We start from the raw sequence: 19,014 nt of genomic DNA, 5'->3' as shown, positions 1-19,014 counted from the left end.
TAGTAATGACTCGTAATCCTTTGGGTTTTTTGGTAATACCATAAAAGAATGATAGCATTATTAAATTATTGAGAAAGAGAACAAGTTTTCTGAATCCCTAATATCTCCCCCTTGTGCTCCCTCCAAAAAAGTCCCTTCTTCCCTTTGTCCTCTGTAGCTTTTGCTGCCTAAGCACTTGCATTTTACTGCTTTACAAAGCAAGTAAGTGTATGAGAGGGGGTTTTGCTTCTATTCTGTTTTCCTCTTTGCTTCAGGAGGGAAGATGGTAATTAGCATTATATTAGCTCTGCTGAAGACCCTCAGTACCAGAGGTGCAAGCATGACTGGGCTGAAAAATGTGCTGCAGTTTAGTGTTGCAATATTCCCCAGGTATGTGTTGCTCATGCTTTGGCACCTGTGGCAGTAATGTCATGTTTATCACTGTTACCTTCCCATGGATTGATTTACAAACGTATTCTCAAAGTGCAGGATTTTTGCATAGGTATAAAAACAAATAAAATCTAGCGTTATTCCACTTCACAGGTAAGTTTTATTTCAACTGTTAACACTGTAAAAGCATTACATTCAGGTGATGGCAGAAAGTGAACAGCGCTCAGGTTTGTGCAACTGCTCTGTGTGTTGCTCAGCTAATGGATGGAAGCAGAGGGTGGAAGACATCTCTCCAGTGTCACCTGGTCCATCCCCAACCCAAACCCATCAGCTGTTTCAGAGTCTTTCCTGGCGGACAACTGAAAATGTGCGACCTCTCATGATGAAATGCCACATTTTTCAGCTCCCCTGCCCGTATCTGGGAAAATTTGGTCTCCAGCATATAATCTAAGCAAGTGAGAAGTATCTAGAAGATAACTAGCAAGGGGGAAGGGTTGAAAACAGTCAAATGCCTGTGCAATTTCACAGCATTATTTTTTTACATTATTGTTTAAGCTGCCATCTAATCAGTACTATGCAAACAGTTGTGTGATTGCCTTCATGTTTATGGGAAAGATTTGCATGTTAAGTATGAATTACAGAGCATCTTTAACAAGTCATATGTTCTGCCCATTCAGCAGTAGTGAATGTTTGCTCCTCTGGGAAGCGCAGCACTTGTTGAACTCCATGTATGTGTTTTAATGGCATTGCTCTGTGCATAGCTCCCTAAGTGCACCAGCATTTTGGAGGTTAGCAAGTGCTGTGTGCTGTAAGACGAGGTGCTCTATAGGCAGAATTTCAAGCAACTTAACTGAGCAAAGAAAAAGTTAAAAGGTATATAAATGTGGTAAGTGGTGAGGCATTCTTGTGGGCGTTTTGAGCAATGTGTGTGCAGAATGTATTCTCATAATTTTTGTGTGTAAAAGGATGCTTACACATTTGGAAATTTGACCTAAAAGTGTACACAAAGTCTTTGGATTTGTTTTAAAGGGCAGTATTGAGAAGTCAAAATGTAATTCTGAATATTGTTTGTGTTTTTTGGTTACCGGTGGAGAAAGTGTTCTTTCTTTGCCCATGTCCAGAACTATTTTCCCAAGAAGCATCTGGGAAATGCTCCAGTAAATAGAGAATAATCTGCCTGGGGAAGACACTTATAACTAATGTTTGTGAGTTTACATCCTGAACTGCTGCATTGTTTTGGTTTTGTTTTGTTTTGTTTTGTTTTTTGAGACCAGCCAAGCTCTTAATAATATAGCAGTTAACTTTTCACCAGGCTGGAGGTCTGTGTCAGAGGCGAATGCCTTGGAGAACTTCTGTCTGCCATAGATTAAATGAAATCAAACTGTAGAGAACTGCAAGGGTACAGGCAAAGGGGATGGAGTCAGGCTTTTTTTCTGTTGTACCCAGTGCTAGGATGAAAGGCAACAGGCACAAACTGAAACACAAAAGGCTCTGTCTGAGCATCGAGAAACACTTCTGTGCTGTTTGAGTGACAGAGCATTAGCACACGTTGCCCACAGAGGTTGTAGAATATCCTCCTTGGAGATCTTCAGCAGCTGCCTGGATGTGGTTCTGGCCAACCTTTTCTGAGTGTCCCCACTTGTCCTGGTTGGACCAGGAGCAGCTAGAGGTCCTGCCAACTTCAGCATTCTGTGATTTTGTGAAGTCAGAGCTCCACTGAAATTGCGTATCTTCACTTAGGAAAAAGTGATAAATGTTAAGGTAAGTTTCTTTTGCACTACTGAACAAATATAGTGATGCAGGCTCATATCTGTAATGTGCTGGTGTTAGTATTTCTCCAGATATTTCCTGATTTATAGCTGTGATTACAGTTTACAATGTTACAAGATCAGCAAGAAGGAAGGCATAAACTCATGAATATCAGGAACACGCTAAGACATTGCAAGTTTGACTGAGTAAAGATCAGAATTGAGCATGACAGGTCACAGATAATTGTGCAAGAAGTGCAGAAGCTGAAGAGTGTCTCCTTTCTAGAAAAAAAAACAACCATGAAACACTAACAACAAAAACTATTCCTGCTCAAAGTGGGAGCAGTATATCTATTCATTGACTATTCCATGTGACTACAGAAAATCAGACTGAAACTGGTATAAAATGGCCAGATAATATCCCCAACAAGCAGCACCATTAACTTGTCATTCTACGTAAAGGAAGAGGATGTGTACTATAATGAGGTTCAGTAGATTTTAAGTACATAAATGTTTTGAGAGACAGATACTCAGCAGGACTCTTGCAGTGATGCAGAGAGGAATGGAGTGCAGTTTTTTAACTTTGAAAAATGATTTGCTGTGTTAACTTAGTGGGGGGAGTATTTTGGCAGATAGAGGAGGCTCATCTTTGAGTCCTGAAGACAGTGCTTATTAGTTAAGTTCACACATTGACAAAGTAATCAACAGCCTTCTGTGACTGTTGGCAGCTAGTTTAAACTTAAAAAGTATTTAAAGATCACCAGAGCTTGCATTATACTTTGTCTGCAAGGATTTACTTTCTCATATGCTCAGTAACTAGAAATTCAGGACAATAGATGGTTGAAGTTGGCAAGATGCCAGCTTCATTTTGCTATATTTGGGCTTTGTTAACTAGAAAAGCCAAGCATTTAGGCATTGGGTGCCTAAACAAAAGTCTGCTCTGCTTGCTTCAACCCTGTGCTGCATAGGGTGATTTCTGTGTTTAAAGAAAAAGGGGAAAAAAAAAGACCAGCTCTTACATCCCCCAAACAAAATGGTAATGCCTGGAAGGAGGTTCACTTCTTGGTGAGAATGGTGAAGAGTAACAAGCAATGAAACAGCAGCTGTGTTATTTTGGTGCTAGTCCACCTGATAGTTGGCGTTATCGAAAAGAGGGGTGATGGTTCCATCTTTCCACTCAATGAATATCTCTCCATGCCGCAAGGAAGGGGAACGAGATGGTGGGAGGTATGGCTGGGGGCATCGTCGTAAGGGAGACGTCTCCTGTAAGTCAGCTCTGCTGCTGCTGGCTGGGGGGTTCTTCAGAGCAGAGAGGATTTTCTTCTTCCTGGGGTAAAAGAGGCAAGGGTACGTAATTGCATCTGCCTATCACTTTGTTGCCTTTCCATGTAAACTGAATCAGCAACCATGATGCCCAAATTCCCTTAACAGCCTTCAAGGATTATACTGTATGTATAGGGAAGAGATAGCCAACAGTAGTATTTGCATGGGATGGTGAGTGGGAAAGAGAATAGTAGAGAGGAGAAATCATCAGTGACATCATGGGTGAGCACAGCCACATTCTGAAATGCAAAACAGGGGTAACAGACTGAAAGAAAACATAATCTAACTTACTTGTTGTAATGAACATTGAGTGTCAGTATTATTAATCCCAGTATGAATGCCAAGGGGCTGAGAACTAGCATTGCCGTCTTCCAGTTGGTGCCTGGGAGGAAGTAATAGGAAACAATCATGCCATGCTTATCCCCATTCTTATGCGATAGCCAGTGTTGCTGGAAAAACACATCAAATATCTCTCCAAACTAGCAGGTAACAGAAAAACTGCTTTTTTTTTTTTATAACATCAAACCCATACAGCTGCATTAAGTTGCACAGTATCCCTCTGTTGAAGTTGGCAATAGAGAGATTTTATTTCTTGCCTGGAAGATGACTGCTGTTGATTCTTCCCTGTTCTGCAGCACTCTGACATAAAATAAAAAAAGGCTGAGGAAAGGCACTCATGTTAGTGCGTATTTGAATTTCTTATGCTGAACAAAGTATTCTCACACGGGACAAAGTATCTGTAAGTTTTCACTTATTTCTAGGCCTGGGGAGATTGGCTTGATCTTTCAGGGGAGCTTTTCTGGGGTTCTTGTTCCTTACTAATCATCCAGGATGCAGCATCATGTAACTGCAGCAAATAAGAAAGTCAGCGGCACTGATGAGCCTCTATCTAGCTGTTCCCTGTCCTGTGCTGATCTCTGGACCTACCTGCAAGCCTAGCCCCAGTGGTTTTCCCTCGATTTCCATGATGCTTTTTAGAGTGATTGTACAGCACATCTGGAGAAAGAAGCAGAAAGACACAGATTAATGGTTTCCATTGTTGGACCAAAGGAAGCTCTGGTTTCTTCCTGAGCTGAACTGTAGCCACTTGTATGGAGCTAGAAAGGGATAAAAGGCTTGTTCCTCAATGTTTCCCTGTGTCTCGCTCCAATTGTTGGAGGAGATGGTTTGATAGATGTACCCGATCACAGATGTCTTTGCTCCTAGCACATCCTATGGCTGTGCCTTCAGACTAAGGTTGTGGCCATACACTGAACCACTTGTCAAGGCAAACATCTCAGTGTGTCTTGTGAGAGTACAGTCTTGAATCTCTCAGGAATGTATATAGCAGTTCTTCAGAAGTACCAAGGTTCTTAGTACTACTGAGAAAAAAAAACTTGAGTGATTGCTGGATGCTGCCCACACTTCTCCTCCTGCTGTTCTTGTATATGCATTCAGAAGAGGAAAGTGCTCACCCTCGTGTTCTGGGAGGTATGCCTGTTTAGTCTTCACAGGAACCACCGTGCTGTTCAATTTATTCACCAGAGATGGGTCAGTGAAGCCCACAGAAGATTCCCTCTGCATGGCATCAGTCCTTGATGAATCGATGGTTTTACCTTCGGAAAGGAAATAAAGCAAAGATACATGTGATTGTAATTCACTTTTTGTACAGAAATCTGAATACATTCAGTGCCCAGCAAAGGATGGGAACCCTGCCCTGCCATGTTAGTCCTAACCCTGCAAGGCAAATGGGATGCAATGCAATAGTAGTCACCTCTTGCAGTATAACATAGGCCTTCAGTTCTCTTGGGTTTCAAAGAGTAAATGAATTTCTGAAGACTGAATCTAGAGCTGAAACAGAGTTTATTTTCTGGTGCAGAATAAGGTAATTAGTCTAGAAAGTACGTATGAACACCAGAAGTTAAAGAGCTGTGAGGAGGAAGCAAGCTGAACCATAGCTAAGTGTTACAGGTAATACTAACACAGCAGATGAAGGAATGGGCTCAAAAGGGTGGAAAGCTTTATCTCTCGTGATTAAGATAAACATGATTTTAGGCTGAATGAAAAGAAGGTCATGGCTAGCAGACTGTGTTCTGAAGAAGCTAGAGTGCCCTGCTTTGATCTAGATTTTGTTGGTGTGCGAATGAAGGGGGAAAAGCTTATGTATCAGGTGGGCTTTCACAGTGTTTTCTAGGCACTACCTCTGCAGTAACCAGAGCAGGACACTGAAGAACTGGAGAAGATGTGACACAGAACAAGTTCTGACCAAAGGCAGGTGTTTCTATACATCAGCAAGCTGTCAGAGGCAGCAAACTGGCTGAAATCTCAACAGCATTTTTTGCCCTGACAGGCTTACAGCAGAGGTAGAGTGTGGGATAGCAGCTACTGCCAGGGGGGAGGTTGTGAAAAATCTTGCGGGAGCAAGATGCTCTCCTGCTCTGATCCATGTGGCAAAAAAGCCAGGCCTGCGGTGGGGTGGTAAGAGAACTGTCAGTTTGCACAGGGCACACTAGTGCAACCTGATTTAAAGCCTGTCCTGTGTTTATCCTTGCAGCCTTATTTGGGGAGCCTGGCTCTGAGGCAGCCCTGGACTGCCAGGAACATTGCCTCAGGGAATGCAAATGCTTTTTCACATGCCTTTTTCCCATATCTTAAATGTCGTACGCATGTCCTGGCCTATATTTAGCTTGCCTATTATAGTATTTAATTTTTATTTGCTGTATTTACCTTCATTCTAAGCAAACATTAATGCTTGTGACTACTGATCTGTGATAATTACGTTGACTTTCTAGTAGGCTTTTTAAAAACCTCAGTTAAAAGACCATCTTGTCTACATGACAGCCGTAAAAGCTCTCATATTTTCTTCTGTTTCCAATTAGATATAACTTCTTTGCGTCATAAGCTTACACTCTTAATCCATTTGCTTACACACACAAAAAAATCATATTTTTTCTTTATTCATTTCTGCAACACTGAAAATCTCTCTGAGGCCAAAAAACCTTCCTATGAGGGAACTAATTTCCCTTGAGCAAGACTGGGAATCTTGTCACCTACAGTGAACAAACACAGAAAAGTAATTACAAACACTGTCTGCATTTTAGTCCCTGGAGTGGAAGAAGAGAGGGGAGAGGAGGAACTGAGTCTCGATTCTGGACACAATTGCACAAAAGAAGACCTGAAAACACCCTCCTTTGCAGGTGAATTAAAGGAAATGGGGAATCAAACTGGATGATTAATTGTGGTTCAATTATAGTGGCCTGCAGTGGGCTTCACGAGCCATCTGAGAAATGATGGCAGCCACAGCTGGGTGCAATGGCTGTGTCCAGCTATTCTTCACTGATTCAGGCAAAATTTCCAAAATGCCTGTCTTCTGGCCATCACCAGTGTGGCAGCTGCTGTTTAGAGGCCTCGTCCTGCAAGGCATTGTGTGCTTTTTGGAAGCAATGAGCAGCAGCTCCCAGAAAGCAGCAGGGCTGACTGTGGGTTGTTGGTATGTCTGCAGACGAGGCTGATGTGACCATGGATTAGAATGAAGGATGAAAGCCTGGCGTTAGGTGACTCGAATGATGCCCAAAGTTAGCCGTTAGCTGTTTCTAACTCTACCTCATCTTACTTTCATATATCCACACCCGTGTGTCTACAACTCGTCGCATTGGTTCAGCAGGTCTCGAAGCAGCTCTCTGGGCAGCAGCACAGATGGTTTCATCCTCCAAAGTCTTCCACCTGCTGAATTTGTCCTTCTCCCTTGACACAAAGACCTTGTGGCCTCCATCCTTGGTGCTGAGGTGGAAGCCCAAGCTTTGCAGAGTCAAGTGCCCCTTCTTGCTGCAGGCCCACACTTGGTGTTCCCCGTTCCTGCAGGGCTCCAACTTGGCCAGGCCATACTCCCGTGTCTTGTGGGCTGACAAGCACTGCTTGGTCTGCAGGCTGGTGATGGTCCCACTGGCTGGGTCCCAGCTCCACCACTGCTGCTGGGAGTGTGGCACGCACTCAGCCAGGCCGATGCCGTCAGCCTCGCGATGGGACACATGGATGCATTTTTCCAGACGGATGTTTCTGATGAGGAAGCCTTGTCCCTCTGCTGCTGCAGTACAACCAGAGCACGGTTTAATATGCTACATCTCCAAGGCAAACATATCACCAAGCACTGAAAAAGCCCTGCAGAAGGGAGATATAACACACCAGACCTTTCCTGGGAGGGCTTGGCAAGATAAACCTTTCACCTGGCCTCTTGATTCCTCAGAATGACATTTCTTTAAAATTCAGAGTGCACAAAAAGTGAGGAGCAATACTGGAGGGAAGAAAACAATGACAGTGCTGTGTATCTAATTCCCATATAACTAACGGGGAAAAAGCGCACTGTCCTTGGGAAATGGTTCTTTCATGAAATATCTAACTCTACATAATTAATTTGTATTTGAACTGATTATAGCTTGAAAAAGGTACCCATCTTTCTCTTCCTCCAAAATAATTAGATGGTTTGGATTTTTTTTACCCCTTTCTAATTCGATTTTTTCATATAAAAAAGAGCAATTGAAACCCTTGAACCCCCGAATGCTATCAATTTGGGGCCAATTAGGCCACTTAGGCTATTGTTCCATTAAGTGTCTTCTTGTGCGATTACAGGAACACTAGGATAAAACCATACCCTGTTAGAAGTCTGCAGGTACTTGGCTGACACAACTCAGAACAAATATCAAACTGAACTTGAATTTAGTACGCCTGGCATTGGTCTGTGCTCCCCAGACATGAATTTACCATTTTTAAGGGTCCCTCCATAAGAGACGTTGCTGCTGTCCCACAGCAGGCATGCCATTTGAAACAATTTCTATAGTTGCTTTTTGCAGTTAGTAGCAATGGGTCTCAGCATTTCTGGTGAGTTGGGATGGATATCATCCTGTTAGCTGGACAATTATACCTACTTTCAGTACAAAATCTGCAGGTGTGGCCTGTGAACATCCTGAGCAAAATGTTAAATGCAAAACCATATGTTGCTGACACAGATGTAGCTCCTTCCTGTTTTGTGTTTTGCGCCTAAATTGCAGATTGAGGGATAGAAAGAAGTGGTTCAGGTTCCACATTCTCAGAGATATTTTAGGCTTAATTATACTTAACAAGTAGTAACTTTCAGCTTCTGCAGTGACATTTTTAATGCTTCCCCAGGAATCACAGATTTAAAATCCTGTCAACATACATACGCTATTGAGTATAAAGAGGAGACTGAAAAAAGGTAATAGACAAGAAGACCTACATCTATTTCTGCAGAATTTCCCCTCACAAGTCAAGGAACAATGCTTTTCTTTGGCAGCATGTATTTGGCTCAGTACTTGAAGAAAAAATAATGACAGTGTAAACAGGAGCTGGTACACAATACCAAGAGTAGGAACAATAGCTTAAAAGAACTTTCATGTTTTCTTTCAGGAAATTCTAGGGGTCTGCTAGATTAATAGTGTCTGTAGGCTGCTAAATCAAAAACAGCCTTGAGCTGTTTGGTCAGGTCTGAATGCATGGGGAGAGGCAGGCAGAAATCGCGGCACAGCTCCTGCACCTGCTCTGGGAGAAAGCTGGATGTGTCCGTGCTGGCAAATAGAGTTTTGTGGTCCTGAGATAGTCACCAATCCAGGCAGGTTCCAAGATGCCAAGAGCAGGTTCCTAAATGGCAATTACATTTGTGGGTACCACAAATGGTACCACCTGAGTCCAGACCTCTTTATTTCTCAGTGAGGGCTGGATAAAAACGTTCAGTGCACCTTAGGCTTGAATTTCTGCCTCAGAGACAGGTTACTGCTAGCTTCCAATGGCAGGAGAAATGTCTCATTTTCCAAAATGTCTCAGTTAATCTCCCCTAATCTTCAGAAAATCCAAAGGGATGAATACTATCCCCTCCCCACTCCTCCTCCACCCATCTGTTTATTTTAAGGAGCTGAAATGCAGGATTCTCAGAAACACTTCGCTTCATTTTAATTGAGAGAAATTAATTTCAGAAGTGATGAACTGAGAGCTACATAAAAATGTAACAGGGAATGTCAGAACCTAATGGGTCAGATAAAATATTTTCTGGGCACCTCATCCTGTCTCCAACACTCAGCATTTGCCTGTAGGGGAAGAGAGTAAAAATCAGGCAAGTAAAGAGAACATGCAAGAGAGATATCTGCAAGCTCTCCAGTGCTTTCTTCCCAAGCTGTGTGAGCTAGCAAAGAGAGCATTTCTGGGTGTCTATGATTAAAATTATTTTTCCCATGTGCATTACACCGTGTTTTTCCATGCTAATGTTCAATAACCATTTTATTGCTCAATCAGTACCATCAGCTCCTTCTGCTGCTCCACACAGCCAGCCTCACTTTACCTTATTCTGAGTAATTTTGTGCCATCAGCAAAATTTATTACTTCATTATTCACCCCATTTCCCAAGATCACTGTGCCATTGATCTTTGTCAGAGCCTGCTGATACCTCACACTGCTGTGATTGTTGTCTACTTATTCTGCCTCTTTGTTCCTTGCCTTTAATCAGTTACCAGACTGTGAGTGAAATCTCTCATTACTCTGTAAAAGCTGAGTTTTTGAGGTCCTTAGCAGAAGAATCTTTCTCTAAGCCTTTTGCAAATACAAGTGCAAGGTCCAGATCAGCTTACTATTTCTGAGCCACCGATGCCATCACTGATGTTAGTGATCCCATTACAAGATCTGTACTGGCTTTTCTCATACTTGTCTGCCTGACCACAAATTCTGTTTGTTGTTTCTCCTGATTTATCTGATGCCAAAATCAAATCCAGTGACCTGTGCTGTCCAACAATTATGTTCTGACATAATTGCCATAACCCTCTCTTTTGGTGCTGAGGCTGCTTTAAGGAACAGTTTACACAGCCCTTTGAGGTTTTAAAAATGTTGTATTCTGTTCTGTTCAGTGTGCCAGAGCCTGTCATTTGCTCAGATTTATCTTTTTTCCCTGTGTACAGTCTTTGGCAGTGTACATTCCTCCCTAGGACATCACTGTACTACCCCATATTACCTATCAGGCTCTTGCCCTTTAGAGCTGCTTTTTTCTAACAGCTCAGATTTATACAGATTTCAGTTTTCAGAGACTCATTCCACTAAATATCCAAGGCAGCCTGTCTGCCAAGGAAATACATGAAATCTAGGGAAGCTCATCACTGCAACCAGTGTGCTTTCTTTGAGATTTTTACATTTCCTCAGTAATGTATGTGGTCTGAGCATCTTCCCTACTGATGGTGTTGTTTCTCATGATATGGATCTTGTAAAGCTGGCTTTACAAAAGCAAACTTTCCATGTAACCCTGTTGGACTTTATGAACTTGAAAGTTTTTTCCAAACAAGGTGATTCTTTGATTCATGTGATCCCTATCAAGATGAGAGCCTGTGTACATTGTTTGGGTTCACCATCAGCCAACAGTACATTATTGCTTTCCTGAGGTTGACACTTTGATATCTAAAGAAGTTCACTGATGGGGAGCTAAAGGTAAATGGCAACAGTCATTTTGACCCCACAGGTCATAAGCAATGCACAAGAGAACAGAAACACATTTACCTTGGGATACATATCAGTCACTGAGACTACTAAGTCAGTAAGAAAATGATTTTTTTTCCACCAAAACTGTGAGTCCCTGCAGACCTGCAAAAAAGGCCATCTGTCCTAACATGTTAGATGTTAACCTGGAGTATGCAGACCATGGTATCCAGCTTACACCTTAAGGATGTGAGCTCAGCCCCTATGGAAAATACCAGCCTTATCCATGGAACTGGAATAGATGCCTGCTTTGATCTGCTCATGCTTGAACATTTTGGCCTCTTTATATTTTTAGGAACAAAACAAACAATTTCTAGCAATCAATGCCAGCTTGTTCATCCTATGACACTGCCACTCCGTCTGGTCACAAGAAAGAAAAACCAGCCAATGCGGTCCCCTGCCTCTCTGTGACATAACCACTCTTGGGACATGCTGCTCCTTACAGGACCAGCAGCAAAATCCATGCAATGTTCCTAATTAAGGTAATGCTGTCAGGAGAGCCTTGGTTAATGTAGCCCCAGTGTTGCTGGGAAAGTGTCTACTCTTTCTTAGCAATGTTTGATCAAAGCCATTTAGGACATTGTTTTGGGTTGGTCTCTCCCTTTAGCAGATCTGCAGAAGCAGAGGATAAGTCAGAGATCAGAGTGAGTGCAGATTTCCAAAACGCTGCAAGTGAGCAAGGAACTTGGAAATATAGAACCCACATGAACTTCTTTTGCTCTCCCCAGTCAGGATCCTAACTCTTATAATATGCCTCAGTAAGCTTGATTTCTCTTGCCAAGTTGCTGTTTTTTTTCTGAGGAGGAAATGACTGTGAAGTCACAGTGAGGAATCCACCTTCTCCTGCCTCTACCTGTCCTGGAAGGCAGGCAGCCATCTGTGTGGCTGCAGCACCTGCTGTAAAGGTTGCTTCGTGTGAATTCCCCACCACTCAGGAGAGCTCCCATGTCTTCATGGGTACCACCACAGCAGTGGGTTGCCCCAAGTCACCCAAGCAAGCAGCTCAGAGAAATGTTTTCAGGCTGCTGCTTCTACCCATACTGAGCGCAGCATTTATACATGCACTGCAGCCTGGGAACATTGCAGCAGCAGTGCCACAGCCTGGGTAACAGTGGGGCAAGCCAGAGCATTACATGCTCAGGTGAGTCTGGCTCTACTGTCCACAACTGAATAAAGTCACATTGCTATGGAGCATTCAGCAGCACAGGCTGGCCCACATTGGTCTTGTGTATCTTACCAATGTTTGCCTCCTTGCTTAACTCACCCTGAATATCATCTCTCCCAGGATTAGGACACCTCCATGGTGCTGGAGCATTGGGAGGATAAGGGTTTAGAAGAATCCCATCCTCTAAATTTGCTCTGCCAGCAATTTCTGTCTCTGTCCTAACTCAAAACACTTCTGTAAGAGCTTCCGCCTCCTATCAGAAAGGGTCCCAGCCCAGAAGAAGGGAAAATAACCAAAGAATGCAAAGAAGGACAACTTTATGTTCTCAAACACCATTGTGGTTATGAGGACAATACCAGTCCCTATCCCATACTGATATGTAATCCTCTCCCTTCGTGCAAGCACAGTATCTAACCTCATTACTAGTACCTGTTCTAGTGTGTGACGCTGGTAATGCACAGCTACCACCCTTTTCTATCCAGATCCTTGACTGGAATTCAATTTCAGAACTAATCTTAAATTCAGACATTCCTGCTGACTCATTGTAGCATATCTGCAAAACCAAGCAGTCCAGAAAGTTGGTGGATGAAGACTGAAGAGACTTTCATGGATTTAATCATAGCAACAGCAGCAATTTGCTGAGATGCCTGAAGCTATCATATCCTGCCACGAGCAAAAGCACAGCCTAATGTCTTTTCTGAACAGGAGGAAGCTGTTCCTGTGTTATTTGTTTCCATCTCCTACTGATGGTCAGGACTTGATAGAAATGAGAAGATACTGTGGCAAAACAGAGGGAAGCTCCAGTTAAGGTTGGAAGGTTCCCCTGCAGATGTATCCTGGCACAAAACATAGCTGTGTGAGATCACTCATAGGAGCATTGCTTTTAATTTAACTGGAGTAAGCAGCTTGAGGTGCTGTCAGTTACGGACAAACATAAACTAGTGAGCAGGAGCAGACTTGGATGCTGCCCAGAAATAGCTCCTTTTTACAAAATCCCACCAATGCAGGAAACCAGCCCAGGGTTGTGGGATGAGGAAATTAAACATAACTTGTTGTCATAAGAGAGATATGATGAGGCAGATGACCTGGATGCATTCAGTCAAAAGCAGGAAACTGTGCTGCAGTGACAGCCATGGTGTTGGGCATCATGTTGATCCAAAGGTGTCCAGTCTTTATAAATGTCTCCTTTTTGGCAGTGGGGTTTTTGTATAGGAAAGACTGGGATAACTGGCTTAAATCTGGAGGTTGATCCTTATAGCCCCACTGAAAGCCTGCATGTTTACATAGTTGAAGGCCTGACCCACGGCAGTCAGCAAGGCATGAGCTAGGGACTGGCCCAAGAGCTTGGTAGGCTGATAAACTTACAGCATGATCTTTTTTCTTTGGGAACTCCTGAAAATTGGAATATAAACAGGGGACTGAACAGTCAAAAGACTGTTTTCCAAGTAAGTAGGGCAGAGCTAGGTACTCTCAAAGGAAGGCCTGTTTTGCTTTAAAACAGGCAAAAAGTGTTGCTTTAAAACAGGCACAAAGTGTTGTGGCTGAGAAAAACCATCCCATTCACTGTAACTGTGATCTATGCCCTCAACAAACTGTCATATGGCAATTTGAAAATCCGCCAACCTGACTTCCAGTTACTTTCTGGATCTATCCTCCACTCCAGGGCCTCTACTAACAAGAGGCAAATCACAGAATCATAGAATGGTTTGGGTTGAAAGGGACCTTTAAGATCACCTAGCTCCTACCCCCTTCTATAGGCTGGGATACCTCTCACTAGACCAGGTTGCTCACAGCCTCCTATAGCCTGGCCTTGAGTGCCTCCAGGGAGGGGGCATCCAGAACATCACTGGACAATCTGTTCCAGTGTCTTCACCACCCTCACGGTAAAGAATTTCTTCCTACCACCTGTTCCAGTTTAAGGCCATTTCCCTTCATCTTGTCACAACATGCCCTTATAAAAAGTCCCTCCCCACAAGAGTGCTGCTCCTGAGTGGTCTCTTTGAAACCAGTACAGAACTTGCAGGGTGGTTCAGGACATGTATTTCTCCTGCAGAATGCAGATCGACACAAATCACCGCCTTTTTGAGGGTAGGGGACTGCAACTTCCATGCAGGATTCAGATGTTGTTCATGTTGCCCAATTGCCAAGCCAGGTAACTGAAGTGTGCAGTTGTTATTAGATCATCATGTACGCTGATTTCATTTTTGCTATTGTTTTTCCCACACATTTTCTCCTGCTTGTCTTATGGTGACAGCTCTAAAGAGAACTTTGAGAACTTCTGTCCTTTGATTCATCGGACTTTTTCTGGGCATGGGGCACTTTTGGAAATCTCTGTCATTTAAATCTGAGATCACTATTCTGTAGACTTACATTCACTTTTTTTTTTGTAAAATGGGGCAAAGGCAGACCTGGAGCTGAGTGAGCAGCTACCTGGCAACTCTGGGTTTATGGTGCACTATTTCCATCACTTCAGACAACAGATTAGCTCTCATAAGTCATGTCATTTTTATAGAAAAGTCAACAAAGCCTACTGATATTGCCAGTAATTAGCTGGCAAATTGCTTGTCACGGCAAGCACTTGATTGCAAATACTTCATGTTCTGCACTCAGATTACTTTCCAGCAACACAGTACTCCAAGACTTGTTTTCAGCTGTTGCTTCTAGCAACAACACTGCCCTGTGTTTTTTCCTTACCATTGCAGTTTTCTTAGGAAAAACCTTATTTTTGTTTGACCAACAAGTCTTCATAACTCTTCCTACTGGTATAAGGTCTACTTTTGACTGAGTATCTAAGACATCAGAGCAGTCATAGAAATAAAGGGAAAGTTTTTGTGTGGAAACACACATGGGTAATTGATGGGAAGCAGAGGTCAGTGAGGCCAAAAAGCTGATGTATGTGGGGAAATCCAATCCATGGAGGGAGATATGGAGGAGATCTTTGTAATCTTTGTAATTCAGGAAGGTCAGAAAGAATGTGTGGGGCTGACTGTCCAGGAAACAGCCCCAAGAGGTACTGGAGGCAGAAGAGGAAGGCTAACAGCATTGAGGAGGAGATGGCTCCATGCACACCGCATTCTTGCCATAAGAGAGATTCCATGCAGGTGCATGGAGAGGAATCTGGTAGCCAGTGAACAGTTAAACACACTGGGTTGAGGAAATCCCCGAGCAGAAAACAGTTGGAGGTTGGAAAAATGTTTGGGGAGGAGAAGTACTGGATACCATTGGCCTTTATGCCCCTTCCACAGATGACGCTTAAAGGAACCAGTGGAATTGGAGCCACCAGCTGGGGAGAGGAGTTCCTAGGGGTTGTTGTGTTGAAACACCTGTGCAGCCATTGCTCTCAGCTCCCTTGAAGGCATCAGTGTGAAATGTGGCATTATTTCAGCAGTTTTCAGTTTGCAGCTTTCTGTCTGATCTCACAAGCACACGATAGTGCTCTGCAGGGGAGCTGTGAGACTTCACTTTGCAGGAAGACACTTCAGCTCCCCAATGGATGGCAGGGAGTTTCCAAAGTTACCAGCAGCTTAGGCAATTCCAGGATTCCCATTTTCCAGCAGGAAAACGAACCCTCTGAAGTCTGCCAAGAGCAAGAACCTCTGTCCTGCTTAGAGCCTTAGGACTGCAGCTGTAGGTGGGATAGACCGTGGGTCACACCAGAGAACGTTTGCTCTCTGCCCTCTGAGCTTGTTTTGGGCATTCCCAGACACTGGAGAGATGTATTCAATTGTTGCAAAATCCCTGTGGTTTTGTCAGTGTTTAGCTGAAATGCAGCAACTGATCACACGATTACATCAAATGCATTTCACTGGAAAAGAACAGAAATTTGGAGGAAAACATCCTGTGATCCTCCACAATTTACCAACCAAACATCTGTGGAGCTCTGTTGTGTGACAGCAGAAAAGCACTACTGTCTCCCAGCACCGGGCAAGATCTCTGCTGGAGCAAAGAGAAAGACAAGATCCCTACAGCCTTCCTACAGTCCCGACATCCCAGCATCTCCTGCTCCTACCCTGATTTCACTGCTCACTGGCACAACAAAAAGCATGCATTCATCTAAGACTTAAAAAGGAGAGACAGGATTTGCTGGATTTACTTTAAGTGAGGGTTTAGGGTGCAAAAAATCCCTGGGGAATCTGAGGTTTGTCTTTAGGGAATAAAAATCCCAGCTGCAGAGACAAAATTGTTGTCTAGGGAGCCTGAAAATCTCCGAGCTTGCAGCTTGTAAAACCACAGGTTTTTTGTCCTTGCATTCAGGGGCTGAATGAGCCCTGAAACACTTCAGAGATTTATTTCAGTGAAGAACTTTCAATAACCTGCATCCTCAGGCAGAACAACAAAATAAAAACAGAATTATTTATTATTTCTGGGACTTTGCTGCCTGCTGTCCGTGACAGGTGAGCCAGCTGGAGGGCTTGTTCCTGAGAGACATCTCTCTGGCTCTGCAGGATGCTGCTTGCCAAGGCTCCTTCTTCTCTCCTCTCCCCAAACCCCAGGCTGCTTGGCTCCCAAATCCTCCCTGCAGGATGCCGTATTTCAGCAACCTTGGCAGTAGGCAGTCACCCACTGGAGCACAGCATGATCTGTGCCATGCTGAGTGGCACGGGGTCCTCAGCACATTCTGCTGCCCACTGACCACCGTGCAGCAGGACCAGCACCGCAGGGTCCTGTCCCCTTTTCCACTGTCTGACACCAGGACAGGACAGGAAAACCAGCACCCAGGGATTAATTCACCCGCAGTTTGCCTGACTTGCTGTTAAAAGTGGCCAATATAATGCTGCAGTGCCCTGCATGAGCAGTCTCCTTAAGCACCTGTGTTTAACCCTACTTTAAATTTGAAGTGCACCTGCAGGCACTTCTTTTACAGCCGGTGGGCTTAGAGCTTTGCAGGCAAAGCATGTCAGCAGGAAACTGGGTTAAGCTCCGGGAGGTGCTTCACTTCTCCCTTTTCTGGCTACCCCGAAGGAAGAGAAACTTACCCTCAAGCCAAGGCAGGAGACAAATGCAACTCAGACTCAGCCTGAAAAGCTCCATTGTGTCCCAATTCGGACGGGTAAGGAGCCTCGGGAGCCCTCTCTGTCATTCAAGGCAGAAAAAGCCTGCCAGGAGGAGAAATCTCCTCTTTCGTCCTAGCTCTGGAGCCTTGGCAGCAGGCTTATCAGCGAAGCGTCGGTGGGACGCGGTCCCGCTGGGCGTTATCCCGTACGAGAAATCCTACGGCGAGCCGGGCTGGAGGGCACGCCGCACCGACGCGGAGCAGCCGCCGACCGCGGCTTCTCGCTGCTCCTCGGCAACAGGAGCCGCATGCTAAGGAGCCTGGCGGGCTGCCCCGCGGGGCTGGGCCCGAGCAGGATGCAAGGCTCGCCCGGGAAGAGAAGGCAAAGTGTGGAGGGGCGTGGGATGCCCAAACCTTGGGCTCGGCTGGGGCGGGCGCTGTCACGGGGTCGTCGGCTCTTCAGGGATGGTTTTTTGCGTGCGTCAATTTGAGCTCTGCGCTGCGGGAAAGCCCCACGTTGCTCTCCGAGCAGCAGCAGCTGGGTGAAACAGCAGCCGGGGAGGCCTGAAGAATGACTTTGTCAGAGAGATGCTCTCTACCAGCCCCCTTCTCGCTGCGATTCCCTGTCCCACCTGCTCGCTGGAGCGTTTTCCCTCTGCACCATCATTAACTGCAGAGCTGCCTCTTGTACAAAGACACCCATTTTTCCTTTTGGCTCCCGTGCTGGGTGGCATCAGCATCGAATCTCCCCGCTCTGCCCATGAGACCAGCAGTTCCCTGTGGAGCTGCTCCTGCCTGACCATCGTGCTGCACTCACAGAAAATGCTGCAGAACTGCAGTTGCAGAACTTCCCTGGGCAACACACCGTTGCACTGAACACCGGTGTATTAATTTTTAAAAGCACATACATTATTTTTTTTTCCACATTACTGCTTTGTTCTAAGGTATAAAATGTGAATGCTCTGCTGTATTCACTGGGAGAGGCCCTTCTGCAGAAGAGCAGAGGGAGGACCTTGTTTTCCTTCTCCGGAATGGAAGTGCACTGCAGGCAGGTGGAGAATGTTTCCATGAATATTCTGGTGCAGAGGTTGCTGTGGTCTTCCACAGCTAATCATGCTATTATTCCTTCCCAATGAACAGTACTTCACCTGCTTTTCTTCTCCTGGATCTTTGGTCCATTTTACATGAAGAAAATGGGGACATGGAGAGGCTGTGTTGTGTCCAGTATCAGAAAGGCTGTCTCTGATCTACCTAATCCTGCAGTTCATAGAATCATAGAATTTTTAAGGTTGGAAAAGACCTCTAAGATCATCTAGTCCATCTGTCAGCCCATCCCCAGCATGCCCACTAACCACATCCCTCAGTGTGACATCTCCATGTTTCTTGAACACTTCCAGGGACAGTGACTCTACCACCTCTCTGGGCAGTCCATTCCAGTGCAGTACCACACTTTCTGTTCTCCCAGTCCACTGAATCACTATTGTTTTTCAACACCCAGAAAGCCTTTTCCGAGCCATGCCAGGAAGGCGTCCTTCTCTTGCCCTGACGTGGCATTTTAACATATTATGACCATGCTGGATCAGTCCCCTGGACTGAATCTGGTGAGGACTCAGAGTGGCTGTTGATGGAAAACTGAGAAATAACAATAATGAGGCTTAAAATTTTCCTTCCATTTTCATCTCAAATTTTAGTCCAGTGCTGCTGGTGTCTCAGATCACCCCTGTGAACTTCACAGACCATAGAACTACAGTTATCTGGGTCTTGGAAAAGACCAAGGTCATCAAGTCCAACCATCTTCATGACCTACTGAGTTCCAACACTAATCATGTCCTTAAGTTTCATGTCCACACATCTCTTGAACACCTCCAGGGACGGGGACCTCACCACTGCTCTAATGTGTGACCAAAATGTTG

At 44.5% G+C, this 19,014-nt stretch overlaps 2 protein-coding genes across 3 annotated transcripts in view; one reads left to right on the top strand and one right to left on the bottom strand.

The window, feature by feature from the left end:
* Window positions 1-19,014, top strand: part of LOC128074626 (myogenesis-regulating glycosidase-like) — a 34,181-nt gene that overhangs the window by 5,888 nt on the left and 9,279 nt on the right. The window lies entirely within an intron of this gene.
* LOC128074637 (uncharacterized) lies at window positions 507-17,360 on the bottom strand. 2 transcript variants are annotated; one of them, XM_052670678.1, is made up of 6 exons: window positions 17,085-17,360; window positions 7,033-7,500; window positions 4,895-5,035; window positions 4,368-4,436; window positions 3,732-3,822; window positions 507-3,444 (listed from the first exon to the last, which is right to left on the bottom strand). In XM_052670678.1, the coding sequence occupies exons 1-6, from the start codon at window positions 17,137-17,139 to the stop codon at window positions 3,237-3,239; spliced, it is 1,032 nt and encodes a 343-aa protein (XP_052526638.1). In that variant the 5' UTR covers window positions 17,140-17,360; the 3' UTR covers window positions 507-3,236. The 2 variants fall into 2 exon arrangements, with proteins under 2 accessions (XP_052526638.1, XP_052526637.1); XM_052670677.1 differs by having other exon boundaries at window positions 7,033-7,503; window positions 17,085-17,359.

The sequence above is a fragment of the Tympanuchus pallidicinctus genome, unplaced genomic scaffold (assembly GCF_026119805.1).
Source record: "Tympanuchus pallidicinctus isolate F22 unplaced genomic scaffold, pur_lepc_1.0 scaffold9, whole genome shotgun sequence".
Lineage (NCBI taxonomy): Eukaryota > Metazoa > Chordata > Aves > Galliformes > Phasianidae > Tympanuchus > Tympanuchus pallidicinctus.
The sequence above is the reverse complement of the archived record's forward strand: the minus strand, read 5'-3'. Positions and strand labels throughout refer to the sequence as shown.